Source organism: Vidua macroura, chromosome 3 (genome assembly GCF_024509145.1).
Source record: "Vidua macroura isolate BioBank_ID:100142 chromosome 3, ASM2450914v1, whole genome shotgun sequence".
Lineage (NCBI taxonomy): Eukaryota > Metazoa > Chordata > Aves > Passeriformes > Viduidae > Vidua > Vidua macroura.
In genome coordinates, this window is record NC_071573.1 from 30,056,603 (window position 1) to 30,074,393 (window position 17,791).

The window sequence follows — 17,791 nt, forward strand, 5'->3', positions numbered from 1 at the left end:
ATCTTAGGTAGCAGGGATTACTGATTATCCTTTCATCTGTGTCACATTTTGCGTGCTGTGTGAATAAGGGAATGAATATAAAATCTTTTCTTCCTGACTCTACTGATCTTTACTTCCATACTATACTTTTTTAACAGTAAAATTATATTGAAAAGGGGCTTGAGGTATGGAGTTTGAAGGAAGGTTAGAGCTAGAAATATTTTTGAGAGCTATATATGCCAACTAATTACAGCAGTGCAATTATTTGCAGGTAATCTCTACTCAAGCAATTACTGAAATTGGAACACCCATGTTATATGTTACTACCAAGGTGTATTTGGCAGACATATGCTGTGCATCCACCTGGCATCTAGTCTTAATTGTGCTATTCATAATTTCATGTTTTAGCTTTGACTTGGAAGTGAAGTTTACTGCTCCACTGACAGAAGGGCTCATAATATTGGTTAGAGTTTAATTTTGAAATTCGCTCCTAAGTACTGTGCTGTTGAACCTTGATTTTGATCCTTTTGCTCTCTTACATCTTCAACAGATGTATTGCCCTCAGATCTGCTTACCCTCAGCAGATGGACTGTGCTTCTTGCTGTGCACGGTGGTGGTGATCCACAGAAAAACTAACCAGGATAAAATTATCAAACTTACCTTCCAATGTGACTTGAATACAGTCACATAGTAGAAAATAAGGTTTGATACTGTAATGTTAGGGTACAATGATATAATACTCTAAGAATGGAAGACCCTTATTTTAAGATCCCATAATTCCTTATTTTATATTCCTAGAATAGATTTTTCCAGTAAATCTTCGTTTTGGGGATTTTCCATCTTCTCTACAGTCTTTTAGCAGAAGTGATAGGGAATAATTGCCTGTCCGGACAGGCCATTAATTTAACACCTCTGCACAGTCTATTGTAGTGCTAAAGATTTTTCTGCTCTCCACTGACCATGTGTCTCGGTGTGGAAGGATAAAAAGTGCCTTACTTAGAGTCAGAAAGCAGTTCATCATTGCTCACTGCAGTTGTTGGTATGACTTTTGTGACATTATTCATCACTTTGCCCACAAATGCTTTTTTTTTCCTCTCACTTTGATGACTATTAAAGCAAATAAGGTGATTTCATGTAGTCAAGAATCAGGGCATACTAGAAAAAATATCTTTTTGAGTATATTCATATGAGGAAAGTGACTGACTTTTCAAATTTAAATTGTCTTTACTTTTGAGGGTAAAGATAGGATTTGTACAAAATTTACTTGAGACTTCAAATGAATAGGAAGACATCTCGTAGTTTAATAGTGCAAATAAAAGACAAAATTTGAGTGTTGAGATCAGACATCTGTACATGTGGCTTTGAGAAGTACTAGGGAAATGTGAAAATACTTTCAGTTTGGCTTATCTTTGAAAGTAACTTCTTAATCTGCTAGCATGACTTAAGCACATGTAGGACAGCTTTATACCTCCTACTCAGAGCTCTCAGGGACAGCTCACCTGTCACCTTCACTTGTCCCTATGTTTCCTGTTTGTAGTGCTGGCAGACAGTAGAGGAGAGTTCCACTAATCTTGCACTATCTCAGTTAAAATAATCAGTAGTTACCGTGATTTCTTTGTACCTGTGGAGCACTGCTGAGACGTAATAGCTCCAATAGTCAGGTGTCTTTCTTAAGAATACACGTCTCAAAATTCTTTTCTACTGACATGATGTTCTTTAAGAACTTCACATCACATCTCAATATTTGTTATCCAAAGGTTGACAGCATTGTGTAAAATATGTGGTAAAAAGCAACAGGAGAGAAACTTTTTTTTTTTTTTCAATACTGGATAATTTATTTCTGGTAGACAAATTTCTGTACTATCAGAGTATTCAGCATTTTTAGATTTGTTGCAGAAGAAGCACAGGCTTTGTGTAGCTTTGGACTCGTGCTCTAGCTGAATGTTAAAACACAACATCCTCAAATGATTGCCTATACGTGGCTTAGTCCACGTGGCTTGAAGGCTGCTTTAAGAAGCTATTGTGCCATGACTAGTGCAGAAAGACCTGCCACTTTCCAATAGCAAGCATTACGAAAGTGATAAAACCAACTTAAGTTATGGTTCTTTCCATTATTATGATTTTTTTTTTTAGTGTTGTTCCTCTGTAGGAAGAGCTTGGGTACTGTTTCTTTGTTACAAGGATGACTTGGGTTATTTTTCTTGGTCTTCACATAATTTCATTCTGTGTGTCTAAGTAACTTAATCTGTCCCTATCTCTTACTTTGGTTCCTGATGTGCAAACTTGAGGTAGTAGAAATTCATTATATCATCAAGTTCTTGTGAGGAAGACTCCATTGCTGTGGTGACATTTTATGATATGATGACAAGTGCTATAGGAATGCCTGCATTTTGTATGGCTGTGGTGCATTTGTAGCATTTCTCTATTCACCATTGTACAATTTAATGATATTATTTTTCTACTTCTTCTACTGTAATACGTATCATAAATCTGTCTGGAAGTAGACATCATCTTTCTAATGGCATTTGTAGTAAGAAGCCTGCTCATCCTAGTGGTGAAATGTGGGCAAGCATGAGCTCTGTCTCTGTCCCATGTCTTCAGACATGCCCATACTTGAGGGTCTTCTTTGAACATCAGTGCAACTTAATTTTTTCATATGTTTCAACAGAGATTCCAATGCTTTCTGGCAATTATTCTCTGTTTCAAGTTGTAGTTATCAATGTGATAAAGAGTTTTAAAACCTCCAGTAAATGTCACAAAATATTTATTTTTGCAAAAAGAAACTCTTGTTTCTCTGTTTCACCATACAGTGAGATTTTTTAGACCCTCTGTCTAGGACTTGAAGAATATTTATAGCCTTGAAAAGAGAAGCACCATTTGGGGGGTCTTTTGATATTCTTTTGCCTATCCATCTGTAAATAGTTTGCTATCATGTAAGTAATTGTACATGTAAATAGTTAGAATCCAATGTTGTGTATTTATAATCAAATTCAGAAATCAAAATGCGAATAATTTTATTTTAAATATGAAAGAATTATTTTAGGAAACTTAATCCATATCCATATGTATGTGTTTGCAGGAAATAAATTATGCTTTTCACAACATAGTAGTAGTTGTTAATTCATAGGAATTCTGCATTGCTGCATTACAGCTGTATGTTTTCTAATAGAAGCAGAACTATCTTTCTTATACTTGCAACTTCAAAATGTAGGTCATTGTGTTGGTGAATGTAGGTCAGAGTGAGGAGGAAGAAGACAGAACGCAAACTCTTCCACATGGATCTTTAAGCTTATCCCTATTTTGAAGGTAAAGAAGCTTACCTACCTGTTCAGGCACGTGAAACTTTTCCTTTCACTAAAATTAACACTGGTATCCTGGCATCTGGCTTCTTGGCTTAGCTGGGAGCACTGTGTGCTTCCACACTTATTCATGAAAGGCCTCCTGACTCCTGCTTCTTTAGCTTCCAGATGCTTGCACCATTGCTAAGGTGATCCTTCCTTCCCTGTGGGGGAAGGCAGTGGGAAGGAGAGCTGTGCACGTTGCTGGCATCTCCTAAAGAAGAGAATTGTCTTTGTAAAGGTGCTTCACCCTTCTCTCAGCACAGAGCTATCTGATACACCTGCAGTTCCAGCCAGTATCAACATTGTAATGGTAGCAGGGGAAGGAACGGTGACCCCTCAGAAAAGATTCAGTGACACCATTCAAAGTGCCCTCTCAATAATAACTGCAGAAAAGTGAGAGACATTTGACTGAGGGTACTGAAAAGTCAGATGTTGAAGGATGTTTACTACAATTGACTAGTATTTTTAAAATTCACTCAGGCTAGAAGTTTGCTATAAAAGGGTCTCAGTTTTTTATGTTTGTGGATGTAAGGGTTTCTGTAATGTGAGATATAAGTATTATAAATGGTGTTAAATTAGCCATGTCTTCACTAAATATTAAAAAAAACTTTTATTGCTTGAGTATACACCAGTCATTGCAAACTGAAACATTCTTTATGTTACACACTAAAATATTTAAACAGTCATTATATTTATTGCAAAATTTGTCATTTTAGCATATTTTAGTGCCCAAAAGCATTGAAATGCTCAAAGGGAGATGAAAAACCCTGTACAATTCTTAGTGTATGTTTCAGTAAAGAATGGATATTCTTGTATGAGTATTTTATTTTAACCCTTAGCAAGTCTAAGCAAAATAGCACATTCAAAAACACCTGATTAGACTGAACTGTCATAAACAGGACAAATGCAAGTATTGCATTAGTAGTTTTGTCATACGTATGTATCATCATTCTATTTTTTCCCTTTAAATATCTTTTTAATACAAAAGTTATATACAAAGTTTTGGACAAATCCTGTCTTGGCTTTTGCGTGATTTGCATGCAGTCAAGATGTTTTTACATTTTCATTATTTCTCACTAGGAGTAAGGGTAGTTCAGGATACTTACTGGATGGAAAGGATGAATTACATTGATGATGGTTTCAGTCAGGCTTTAAGTGATTTAAAGGATGACAGTTTTTCTCCCAAACTTCTGGTTCTATTAAAAATGTAGTGGTGTTTATAGCCTTGAGAACAAAATATGGTAAAAATGGTCTAAAGGATATTTCTAGACAAGTAAGTTGAATTCCATGCAGCTTACTTGTCTAGAAATATCTAAAAGATGCTCTATATGTCAAATAAGTTTACTGGGACCATTGAAATGTCTGTAGATCATAAGATGAAGTTTGTGTCTTAATTTTTAATCTCGTGTGTTGGTGGAGGGGGGAAGTCAACTCTGGATTTTACCTGTGGACAGACACATAAACATGGTTTTTCATTGCTAAGCAACCCCAGATGAAAAACACATACAGCTATAATTCAGCTGCTTATGCCTTTGATTCTTCCTCCTTTAACTTTGGGAACCTTTGCAGACACAACTCAAATTCCTGAGTATGAGTCTGGTTTCCTCAGGCCTGCTCTAGCAATGAAGTCTGGTGCCTGCAGGAGAGCATTCAAGGCACACAGGACCTGTGCTGCCCTCTCCATGGGCCACAGCACTTCTGTTGGACATCCCAGTCAGGTGGGAAACTGGTCTGGCAAAACAGCCAGTTTCATGAGACTGGTTTTGAAGAAATAAATTTACATGGAAGCCTCCAAGTAGTTGTCAATATTGATGATGACCAGTGTAAGTTTTATGATGGAAGCTAATGAATTCATAAGTAATACAGATTAGGTGAAGAAAGTGTGATTGCTCCTGGATATTTCTGTAGCAGAACTAGGGGAATTCAAATGCAAATGGCAGGGAAGCAAGTATAAAAGAGAGAGGAGGGGTTTGTTTGTACAGCAGGGTGAAACTGTGGTGCTTCCTGGTGCAACTCTGGAAAGTTTACCACAGAACAACCAGAAAAATCCTTCAATGCCTGTTAAGAAGAACTTAGCACTTGTATTTCCTCTCTTCCTTCTTCTGAATTTCTTGAGCCACAACTAGAAATCACACTTTTATTGCCCTAGTTCTGGATTTGTCCTTAGCATGTACTGCTGGTCAGTCTCACAGTCAGACTGGAGCCTGACCTAATGCAAACTAAGAGAAAAGGAGCTAAATTAAAAAAAAAAAAAAAAAGGGGGGAAAGAAATTGAATGACTGTAGGATGATGATGAGGATGATGATGATGATGATGATGATGATGTAGTTAATGAAAAACTAGAGGGCTCCTCTCCCCTGTTGGAAACAGGGGACAAGGCAAAGTCGGCCTTTCATCTGGCCTGGTACAAACAGGTTGATGTTCATGTGAATGCCCAAGTGAATTAAATTTTATATGACTTTTAAAGTCTTGAGTATTGCATGTATATGTGTCAATATATGAGTATGTTTATGTGTGTGTGCATGTATCTATAAATTTCTGATCATTAGTTGTGATGAAATCTATGAAATACTCAATTCCAGTGCTTAAATCCTAGGTCTTCTTTCTATTTTTCTTTATTCCATGTTATTATGGCAAATATAGAAAATAAAACAGTGGGTAGAGGTCTGCAAATGGTAATATGCATTCAAATATTATTTTAGACCAGAAAAAATCTGTTCTAAGAAGGCAAATATCTTTGTTTTATAGGTCTCTGGCCATCTGAAGAAGTGCTGGCTTACTACTGCCTAAAGCATAATGAAATATTCAGGTACAGAGTTAAACATAAAAAGATATTTTCGAATCTCTTCGTTTTATTGTATCTGCATGGTAAAGATTGCTATGATTTAAGTCTTCAGATTAAATTTAAAATGTTCAAGGTGAAAGCATGTTGCTCTTAACAAAGAATTCTGAGCTGCCTTTGGGTACTAATATTGCACAGCAAGCTTTCTGCTATATGTCAAAGACTTTTGATTTCCTCTCAAGGCGTTTTATTTCACTTTGATTTTGGGAAACAAAAGTGAAGCTCCAATCGATCAGTGCTGATTGTGAAGGTCAGGAAAAATAAGATATTCTTTAAACTGACATCTGTTGCAAAAGCAAGCAAAATATTATCTGATGAAATACATTAAAATCACTGCATATAGTAAGAGGAATTTGCACCTGTTTTTAAGTGTTGTGAAATAGTTTTGAAACATCCTTCACTTTTATTCCAAACTTGTAGAAGTCAACTATCAAGGCTCCAACAGGAACATCTAAATATAAAATCCATCCTGTGTCTGCTTTCCTTTCCCCTGACTATACTGAGATTTGCACTTGGAAATCCTTGAAGTTTCATTGTCTGGAGGATGAATAGGGTGCAAAAAAAGCTATTATAACAATGCATTTGGAGGCATAAATTCCGTTCTGCATGAGGGTGTAAGGCAAATACCAAGTAAACCAGCTTAGAGTATACGAAATCCCAGTCTGTGTAAATGTGGTGTTGAGTAAAATCAGGAAGACCAAACTGTAAGTCCCTGCCCCTTGTATCAAATGAGCAACTTGCTTAGACTCCTATCTGTAATCAAAGACTTGGCACCAAAGTATGCCCTGGTCCATAAAGCCTCGTTCCTACTCCATCCACCACCTGAACAAAGTGCAGCCCATTGAGGGGGCAGCTCATACGCCTGATCTGACAGCCCCTGCTCCTTCCTCCCAGATTGGTTGTGTGCCTTCTGCTGGTGTAGTGAGATGTCCCTGTAGCACTTTGCTGTCTGGCCCCATGCTTATATGCTCTACTTCTTCTCCAGGGCTCCTCACAGCAAACCTCATGTGCTGCTCACTCAGAGGGTGTTTTCCTAGTTTTGGTATGCAAGCTGTGATACTCAGACACAACAATCAGTAAAACTTCCATGGGGTAAATGGACAGTTTCACATCCTGATTTCTCAGGATTATGCCCTTCTCTCTACTCTCAGAGTAGAGTTTCTTATGTTAATTCTCATTTATAAATGTCACTATATATTGCCTGAGAGACAGATACAACTTTTAAAACTTGCTAGTAAGGGAATTTGCACTGAAATAAATTTCATATGCATAAATTTTTGTGTGTATGTGTATGCTCATTTACTTTGCAATATGGTTCAAAATGCACTAAAAGCCTTACACTGGATACTTTCCGTGTTTATTTCAGTAAGTATGATTCTTATAGAGGAGTAAGTGCCTTGTAAGCCTTATATATAACGACATTTATAAAGTTTTAATATATAATACACTTGGTTTAGAAAAACTAAAACTTATTTGAGTAAAACCCAATAATCATTCTGTTTAAAATTCCAAATTGCAAATTTCCCCATATTTGTTTTATATTCTTACTGGGTTTATGCACAGCTTGTTCCTCCAAGGTATGTCTTTCTTTTGTCTCATTTTGATTACATAGGACAACTAGACTTTTTTCAAATAAAAATTGTGGTGTTTAAGAAAAATAAATCTAACCCATCCAGACAGTGAGCATTATTATACAGTCATACAGCCTAGTCCGCTCGCCTCAGTGAACAAAATATCAGCATCTTTATACTGATACTGATATGGCATCCTAGATACTCTTCCTAAATATCACTGGTGAGTGAGTAGGGAGGTGACCCTTTCAGATAAAAATAGACTTTCAGATGTTAATGTTTTAGGGGAGAAGAAAAGGTGCACCAAAAAAGAGCAACCAAAACCCCCCCCCAAAACCAGACTCAACCAAACAGTTAAGCTAAAATTCCATTTTCTGCCTGTCAGAAGTGTCTCAATGGGAATGTTCCTGCCAGCTGTAACAGTTGCCGCAGATTTTACTATAAAGCAGCATGTTCCTAAGCTGAGGCTCTGCCTTGCCCCAGACACTGCTTCACACACAGTTTCGATGCAGGGTCAGCATCCCTCCCTCCTCCCCTCCTGGGGCAGGCCATGGCTCTGGAGGACATTCTTTATGGCTCCCCCTGCAAGCTCCCATCCGGCACACTCTCCGCGCCAAATTATATTTCACATGCACGTCTTAATAACAGCACAGTATGGTCTAAGTTAAAAGCAGCCTTTTAGACCATGTATTCAGCCCTTTGATCGGGCTCAGTTTAGGCTCTTGACACTAACTTCGTTTAGTTTTCTGAGGCTTAACCGTTTGCTGTTCCCATCGTTGTTCATAACAGCATTGTTTGTAGGTCACTTGCAGTTTTAAGTGCTAATTGAAGGATCAGATTTCTTAGTGTGCAATTATTTTGTGGTATACGGCTTGCTTTAAAACTTCTCTCTTTTTAATATAAAAAGGCTTTTAGGCATAACTGTATGGAGAGATATATAAATAATATTAATTTCCCCATTTACTTCTCTAGCTGTTTTTGCAAGAATGAATGTGGATTAACATTGTTATCCTTTCCTAACAATTATCTTTCGCTACTCTAGCTAGTTTAGTTCTAAAAGACAGAGCCATTGACAAGGGAAAAAAGGGAACCTTCTCAGATTTTTCAGCTCAGCGGTGGTAATGTTGCACTGAACACTAATGAGGGAACCCCCACTGATTTGCCTGCTTTGTGACTTTTCTATTTCATAATTATTTTTAAAACGCAAAACGACATGAGGTAGCCTAGTCATGTCTCTACAACTTCCTGGTAGCTCAGTTCTTACTGCAGATGGCAATTTGTTCTTGTAACATATATGTCTCTCTGACCATTTTCATCTAATTTGTATGGGTTCTACCATTTCCTTTCTCTCTTTCAGGGACCTTGCTGTGTGTGAGCTAGGGGGTGGCATGACATGCTTGGCTGGGCTCATGGTAGGTCTTTTCTCAATTCCAATCCCATTCAGACGAAGAAACAAAAGGAAAAATGTTCCAGTGCCTCCAACTGCTGGGTCAGAGAACTGTCAACAGCCTCAGCTGCGGTCAAGCTGCAGAGTCTTGAGAGACCTTCTAGATTGACTTGCTTTCGTATCATATTGATTTTATGGTTGCCTCGATGAGCAGAAACATTTTACCTCGGTGTAGTCAATATCTTTTGTTGTGACATTCCAGGCCACGTACGGTCTGTCTTTCATTGCCATAGCCGAAGCTTTTTTTTTTTTCAGATTATAGTCCCATTTGCTAAGATACAGGAATAGCCTGGCGAATCACAGTTGGAGCACCATGATATAGCTGCTAATGTTTTGCCTGCATTATTACACCAACAAACATGATCCAGAGCTCTCGGTAATTAGATTCTTTTGAATTAGATTGGCCATTCAGGAGAGTCGTTCACCATTCTCTGGGTTCTGAGTCATGTATTCAGGAGATATTATGTAGCAGTGCAGTGCATTAGACAAGTTTTTATGTCTCTACAAATAAAAGCATATTGTTACACTGATTGGCATTTGACAAACCTGTCGCTCTTATACAATGTGTCGAGGTTACAGCCCAATGTGCGAGCATGTCAAAGCTCACAAAAAAATTACCCTTACAAAGCCATCTGCCTGCAATGCAAAGTTATATGAAGGGCATCAGGCAGTCAGACAGAAGCAAGCTGAAAGGCAGAGTGACAGCCTTGTATGATGGCTCTACTAGATAAACAGAAGCCCGCAAATGAAAGCCTCTCAGAATACCATCATCGGCTGTCACAATGCAATTACGGAACAGAATGATAGCAAGATAGAGGCTCCCGCAAATGGAATGATAAAAGTATTGACTGATTTGATTGAATGATTAAAATAATGCAGACATAAAATGAAAAAAGATTGAAGATTGTTACAGAGAAATAGGTGAGGAAGCATGATACTGAAGGCTTGTCACTCCTGTCTTCACTTCCACACAGACAAGCATATTTGCTCATTGTTTGCTGTGCTCTTTTTTTCAGGTTGCTATTTCTGCAGATGTCAAAGAAGTTCTGTTAACTGATGGAAATGAAAAGGCCATCAAAAGTATCCTTATTCAGATAGAAAACTGGTTTGTTGTGCTCATTCCTTTTTACTGGCTGAGTAACAATTGATATAAAGACAGACAGCATGGGGCATATTAAGAAGAAGTCCCCACATGAGTAATTAAAAAACAGATGTGGAATATCTTGAATAGAGCAGCAGCTATCCTCATAATAAATGCCACATTTTCCACATTAATTAAAAATGCACATGTTGGTATAGAGCAGGTACAGTAGTAAATATTTGCCTCATGGTTGAGTATCTGTTTTGAGCTCTGTTTTGCATAAGAGCTAGATTTTTTTCCCCTACTTTCAGATACTAGCCCCTTAAAGCATACTCAGCATTCATATATTTTCAGAGCTTTTCCAGTGTATGTTGAAATGTTTCATTGCTGCTGCTAAGTTTTAACTGCCTACAAATTACCCATTTAGTCTGCTTAATCAATTACCAATTTATCATTATTTCTCTTGATGTAAGATTGCAAAACTCCTCTGTCCCTTGTAGGAAGTATTTTATTGTATTTCTTATATTAGAAGAAATTGCTATTATGCCCTTCTAATATGAACAGATAGTTCATAAAATTGAACTGGACTTGGGTTAAGCAAGAGAATGAGTGAGCATAATTTGTGGCCACATTAAATATCAGCACAGAACAAGAACAGATATATTTGGTGAATACTAATAGCCCTTAGAAATTGAGAGGAAAAAATGGAAGATATCTATTTGCTTTTGTTCCTTGATAATCTTTCCATTTACATTTTCAGGCAGGCTAATTAATCAGGTTTTGGCCACTGCAGCATCAGAATTACTTCTTTTTGATATTTATATATATTTGAAAGCTAACGTAGTGAGTACTTGCAGTAAATTGCAGTTGCTGATGCCTGTTAAAAAAGGAGACATTTCAGTGCAATAATATTAGCTACTACCTTTAAAAAAACTTTCTCAGAGGTAACTGAGGTAACTATAACTGCTGACAACACCTGAACAATTTCGCATTAAAAACAGTCAATCCTAGATCATATCTGTTAAAACTTGAAGTAAGCGTGCTAAAAGTCTCTTTTTTCTTGAAAATGCAAGTTCTCACCTGTTTTCCAGGGATTATTATTTTGTTAAATTCTAATGTGTTAGACTTGTGTCTTAAGGAGGAAGTATTTATTTTTCTGTGTATTTTAATCAGCACCACCCTTCCAATCTTTCTTCCATGTCATTATGAAGATAAAAAATGTAGGAGAAAAGAAGTGTTTCAAAACTAGTCTAACAAAACAAACTCATGTTGTATAGAAGCATAGGTATTCAACAAAAGGTCATTTTACCCACAAAAAGCTTCAGGTGGGCTCAGTAATCATCAACTCAGCAAATGTCTTACATAGCAGATTCCATAAACATACCTGAACTTTTTTGAAATGTAGAAGTATTTTATAACAAGGCAAATTAGCAAGTGCGAAAATATTCACTCAGTCCTTGGAATTAAACAAATAAAAGTGCTTTTATTCCTGAAAAAGATACTGTTAATATTATCTAATTATCACACCTTAGCTTTTCACAATATATTTTAGAAACGTCTTCTGTTCCCAAAAGTCTCACAAGAGGTCTTCATCTGTATTCACTCAGTGAATCCCTTTCAGGGAAGTGATTGGTGGACGGCTCTAACAGGAATTTATTTTTCTTTTTTAACATTTGGTGCTCAGAAGGCTCAGCATTCAAAGTGCTTTTATTGTGTTGGATTTTACAATGGGCTTAATATTAGCAGGGTGCCAAAGTGCAGCAGGCTAAGAACTTTACTGTGTAGGTGAAATGTATTCTTAAAAGTGCACATAATAAAATTTCTGTTGCATTTTATATGGTTTATGGACTTCAGTAGTAATTTTATGATCTGTCTTACGGTAATTTTCTTTTGCACTTTTTTCTATAGTGACTGGCTATAATAGAAGTTTAGGCTAAATTTAGATCTATCTCAGCCTCACCAGACTCACTGAAATCAGGATAGAATTGTAGGTGCAATTGAAAGTAGCATTCACCCCAAGTGCCACTGGCTACAAATTATGTATTTTTGCTAGTTCTTATTATTGCTGATGGTATTTTTTGATTGTTTAGCATACCAAATTCAAGTCATGTGGGATAAAATACTGTTTTCTTTTCTAGATTCTGCTCTTCAGAAATAGTTAATGTCTAGTATTATGTTTTTTATGTAGGTATTATAGATTAAAATAATCTTGGTTTTAAATTACTGTTTACATCTTCCCTTTAAATTTCTTAGGAAGCTTAAATTACAAGCCAGTCATACTATAATATCCAAAAATTAGTTTCCAAAAAGTAAAAGTGGTTGTCAACAAAAAAAGAAAAAAAATCCCTGTCAGAAGCCAGGAAATCACCAAGCAAGCCTGCTAATTATTCTTAATGGGCAAGATGAGCACATTAAGAAACAAATGAATACATCAGTGAAATGTAATTGAAAATCGACCTGGCAATAGTGCATTGCATCTGAGAATCTGCCTTTGTATTATCAACATCATCATAATTATTGTTGTTTTTGTTGTTGCTATCACTGTTCAGTGAGCATAACTAACAGCTTTGCTTTGTGAAATCTCAAGCTTTTGAGGATTTGATTTTTCTTTTGATTTTTGACATGCTTCTGATTAGTCTCCATTTCATACTGCCACATGAAGTATTCACTATGTATGTTTTCAATATCTGTATTAGGATTCGCTATTGAAATGTTAGAAATTTAAAAAAATTTACAAATTAATCAATCAAATAATTGTTGCCATTCTAACCCTCTCATTGTGAAATATATTGCTATATTTTGTATTAATCAATGATCTTATGTATGATGCTTATGGAGGTTTTAAAAAGGATATTATGGCTTGAGTCAGTAGACCGTTTAAAAGACTTCACTCTAACTCCTTTTGCTTATCATGAACAGGTTTGAATTGATTCAATAGATCATTTATATTGCAAAATCAATAAAATAAAGACAGATGTTACTTCTTTTGCCACCTTGTTCAGAACTTTATTGTTAATTTAGTGTGTTTTATCTAAGTTCTTTCAGTATCATTTAAATAAGGGAAGTATTAGGATTAAAACTATAGGAATTTCAAGTGAATAATGGAGATATACAGGGGCAAAGTTATCAGATTCATCCCCTGTTGTAATTTTGGTTGATATGCATTCAGATACAAATTTTTCAACTTAGCTTATATCTGTGACATAAGTCAGTCATGAACATCAAATTTTATTTTCTCAAAATACTGGAAGCATCTTTACTCACTTTGACATTTCCAAATCCAAGGATAAGGTTCACTTTAGTAAAAATTGTCTCCTATTTCAGAGAGGCTGGGTACTTTTTGCCTTAGCTCTGTTTCACACCATGCACTGGTGACTTGAACTACTGTCTGAAAGCATCAGTAGTACAAAACATTGTTACAGTGCACTATAATGGCCATTAAAATACAGTGTATGGATCTTTCAACAGTCCGGGGAAATTTAGGTTAGAAGGGTCATGTTTAGCCTGAATGCCCAAAGATATGGGCTCTTAAATTATTTTTTTAAATCGAGTGTTAATGTATTTATAACCATTACTAATAGTTTTGCTCAGTTATATAATTTAAGTGCAGTGTAGCTAATTTATCAACAATGTTATTTCTGCCCCTATTTAAAAGTAGTATGATCTGCTCATGGAGTTATTTATGCCTTCCTTTTGCTGCCCATGTGTAGACCATTCATTTCCTACTCATCATTACATGTCGTGGAAACTATTTAAAAGGCACATCCAAACTACAGAGATTTGTTTAAACCAGTTTTCTGTCATTCCATTTCTAGTTTTTACTTCACAAAATACCAGTTGTCTTTTCCAGTGTTTGGATAGATACTTTCCTGAAATAACTTTTCTTAAATACCCAACTCCATTAGGAAGGCAAATTATGTGATTTCAGCAAAGCAAAGAAAAAGATATATCAAAGCAAAGAAAAGGATATATCAGCAATATTTCAAATTAGCCTGCCTCATATTCAGTTTTCTTATAAGAGCACTTTTGAAAGTTCTGACATATTTTGTGGACCTAGAAACATTCTCCTAATTAGCATCAGATTTCCTATCCCTTAAATAAAAAAAGAAAGAATCTTTTAGATCTTTACAAAAAAGTCCACTTAAAATAATTATTTACATTTGAAAGTGTACCATTCAGGAATGCATGGATTCACACTGAGTAGCAATTAATATTCTCAGAGTTTTCACTTACTTGCTACACCTTTTCCTTTCCGAGTGAGTGGCTTCTCACTAACCACATATGATTGATCATGATGGTTATCTTTCTAGCCATAGATGGCTGGTCCCAGCTTCCCCTGAAAGTTTTCCTTGACAGCCCTTGCTTTAACCTGCCTGAATGGCTACCCAAATTTGTGACTTGAATTTCCAAACTACAAGATGCTGAGACACAAGGCTGAGGTACTGTTGAGGTACAGTGCCCTACTGTATCTAGGGCACTTATTGCTTTCCACTCTTTTAAGGTGGTTCTCAAGAAAGAAAATCGACTAGAAACTCCTTTGCCTATAGGTTAAGGTGCTCCTGTTGTGTGTTGTTTTCACCAAAACAGAGCCAAGAACATAGGTGTGTCTCTTGTGGGTAGGTTCTTAAAACACAGAAACCTCCAAAATCTCAGCATTAGGTATAGTGATAACAGTGAACAGGAACACAAACTAGAGTGGACATTTAGTGATTTTAAAAATTTCATTTCTCCATGGTTGTAATTCTTATATTTGTAAATAGTTGCCTTTAAATATCTGATGCATGAGACTTTTTTTTTCACTTCCCTCTATAGCTACAGGGCTAGAAATTCCTTAAATGAAAGAGTAAATAGAAGTAGGAAAGTAGAGCAAATTGCTGCAGAGATCTATGGCTGATGTGCTGGAGTAGCAATGTAAAATGTATGCTTCTGAAAAAAGATTGACTCTTAGCACAGACTAAAGAAGAACAAACAGATAAGAACATTATGAAGGCATTATAAATGGAAAATAGTTGGGTTTATTATTGTTTTTATTATTGTTCTAGTTTTGTAGATAATTCTTTTGTATATAATTCTTAACAGTTATACTACAGATGTAAATGAAATCATCACAAGAAACCGAAATGCTGGAGTATTTAAGGCTCAGAAGGTGTCAAGCTGGTAAGACTGTACTAAACTTTTTTACTGATTCTTGCATGTACTTCTGTATTAATATAGATGTGAAATGTATGCAAAAGTGTGAAAGTGTGACCTGTGTTACTGATGCTCATACGGATGTGTATATGTAAGTAGGTAAGTGATGAAAGAGAGAAATTTAGAAGTATTTTTTAAAAATAGCAAATACAGTATGATTAACCTTGGTGACAAACCCTCTCTTTCCTTTTTTAAATTACGCTATGTCTCTTCAGTCTATGATTTAGTGCATGGTTGAAATTTGTCTGCTTCAAAGTCAACACTACCCGTTGTACTGAAAATGAGATTTGGAATGAATATATCTAAATCTCTGTCAGATTTCATTTTAAATAGCTCTGAAAATTTAGGGTGACAACAAATCCCATTTGCCCCTGAGGTATATGTTGGAACATCCATGGGAGGTTTTTTGGTCATCCTGTCTGTGTGATCATTATTATGTTGTCACTGCAAAGACAGATGGGGAGTACGGGAACCAAGAGCAGTGTGTTCACCTCTCACAGTACTTTAAAAGTAAATTATAAAGCACTTCATATTTGTGGTATAAGGTTAAGAATTAGAAAATGGTTACCTAAGAGCAAATAGTACACTCTTATTTATGTATTTAATTTTTTTTTTTGATGACTCACATTGCAGAGGAGCACTCAGTCCTTCTAAAACTGGCAAAAGTAAAGCTGAAAAAGGGCTGAGGAAGACAAAGTGTTAATGCAGAATAAGCTTATTCACATAGAGGGTTAAACCCATATGGTTTTAATGGCTATCATTCACATCATTTAATCCTATGCCTTTGTAGCCATTCTATGTAGAGAAGTTAGTTTAAGTGAGCACTTAGGGCTAGAAAAATTCTGCCTTCATTAGGGGGAGTGTGCATATAAGTTAGGGATACATCTCTGCATCCTAATAAGAGCCTGCCAAGTAGATAGAGGCCATGTGGATCCCAGGAATGGTCTTTCAGGTTCCATGTGCTGAGCACCTCTTGTGAGCAGCCTCAGACACTCTGCTGAGGAGAGGCTATGTGGTATGTCCATCCAGAAGCTTAGATTTGTTTAGATTTCCAGCTGTTCTATACTTTGTGTGAGATTTCAGATTTCATCCCTTGTCAAAGACTTCAAACCTGGTCTTTTAGATATCAATCAAAAGCACATTTTCTACCCTGTCCTCATTTACATTTATCTAATGCTTAAGGTCATTTGTGATCATTTGAGTGTATTTCAGCATATGGAATCAGTGAATAATAGATTTCAGCCTCACGCTGTGAAGAAAGATTGTGTTTTTACAAGACATGATGTTGTTTACTGGGTGTTAATAATCACTAATTAATAAACATATCTAGACGTCATAAAATGTTGCATTTTAAGGAATAAAAATGTCAAGTGTTTAACTTCTTGAGTGCAATAGTGTTTGAGGTCTTATTTGCATAAATAAAATAATTAAATTACAAAATAATGTGAAGCACTATATGAAAATAAAAGACACATTATAACACTTGATTTTTAATTCTACCTTCTTAAGGCTTTTGCAGATTAGTTGTAACAGTATAAAGTTTTATAAAATGACTATTCAAATGACTTTCTAATGGATTGATCAATCCTTCAGATTCAGTAATGACATGATGCAGTAACAAAGTTATATGATTCCTTCTTAATGCCTTGAGGGAAATAAAAGGCTGATGTAAAGTCTGAAATATTACTGTAAACTTGATTCACTTTTCCTGCAGATGAAAACCATAGTTATATAATGGTTGTGGGGAGGAAAAAAAAGGAGAAAAAAAACACAAGAAAATGAAGAAAACATAGTGTTTTGGATGGAAGAATGCAAAACTGGCATGCAAAGTGACATTCAGTGACTTCTTTTACATTGATCAGATTTTGCAGGCAAATGAATTGAGTGATGTCTGTAAGTGACTTACTGAGCATCAATTTAATCTGGAGAAGGCATCTTCTTTCCTATAATCATTTAGGCAGTGTCCAGTCTTTCAACTTCACAGTGGCTAGTGCAAAGTTAAAAGCTTCTTTCTGTATAAAAGATGATTCAGAATAGTCTCTTCTCACAGCACCTTCATCTTATGTCAGGATCTTGCACTCTTTTCCTTGCACAGGAGCAGAAGTTATCAGTATGAGAATCAGTTTGAGACTGTTCTGGATATTCAAGTCTATGCCTGGAAAGTATGCCAAAACCTGCATGGAGCAAAAAGGAACAATCTGGTATCAGCCAAGAGAAGTTAGATTAGGACAACCTGCCATACATTTATTTATCTAGATTTATACAAAATGCAGTAAATGATTACTTATCTAGCCCTCTGCCAAGTCTTGATTATTGTTTAAAAATACGGTAATGTAAGCC

General features: G+C 36.0%; 1 protein-coding gene across 5 annotated transcripts in view; it reads left to right on the plus strand.

The window, feature by feature from the left end:
* CAMKMT (calmodulin-lysine N-methyltransferase) overlaps positions 1-17,791 on the plus strand; it is a 214,443-nt gene that overhangs the window by 162,223 nt on the left and 34,429 nt on the right. For all 5 annotated transcript variants that reach the window (XR_008436145.1, XM_053972659.1, XM_053972661.1 and 2 more), the window contains exons 4-7: positions 6,069-6,129; positions 9,091-9,145; positions 10,197-10,260; positions 15,352-15,418. Coding sequence is in view for 4 of the 5 variants with exons in the window: in XM_053972659.1 (XP_053828634.1) it covers positions 6,069-6,129; positions 9,091-9,145; positions 10,197-10,260; positions 15,352-15,418 (247 nt within the window). In the remaining variant the exon portion in view is untranslated. The remainder of the gene's footprint in view (positions 1-6,068; positions 6,130-9,090; positions 9,146-10,196; positions 10,261-15,351; positions 15,419-17,791) is intronic.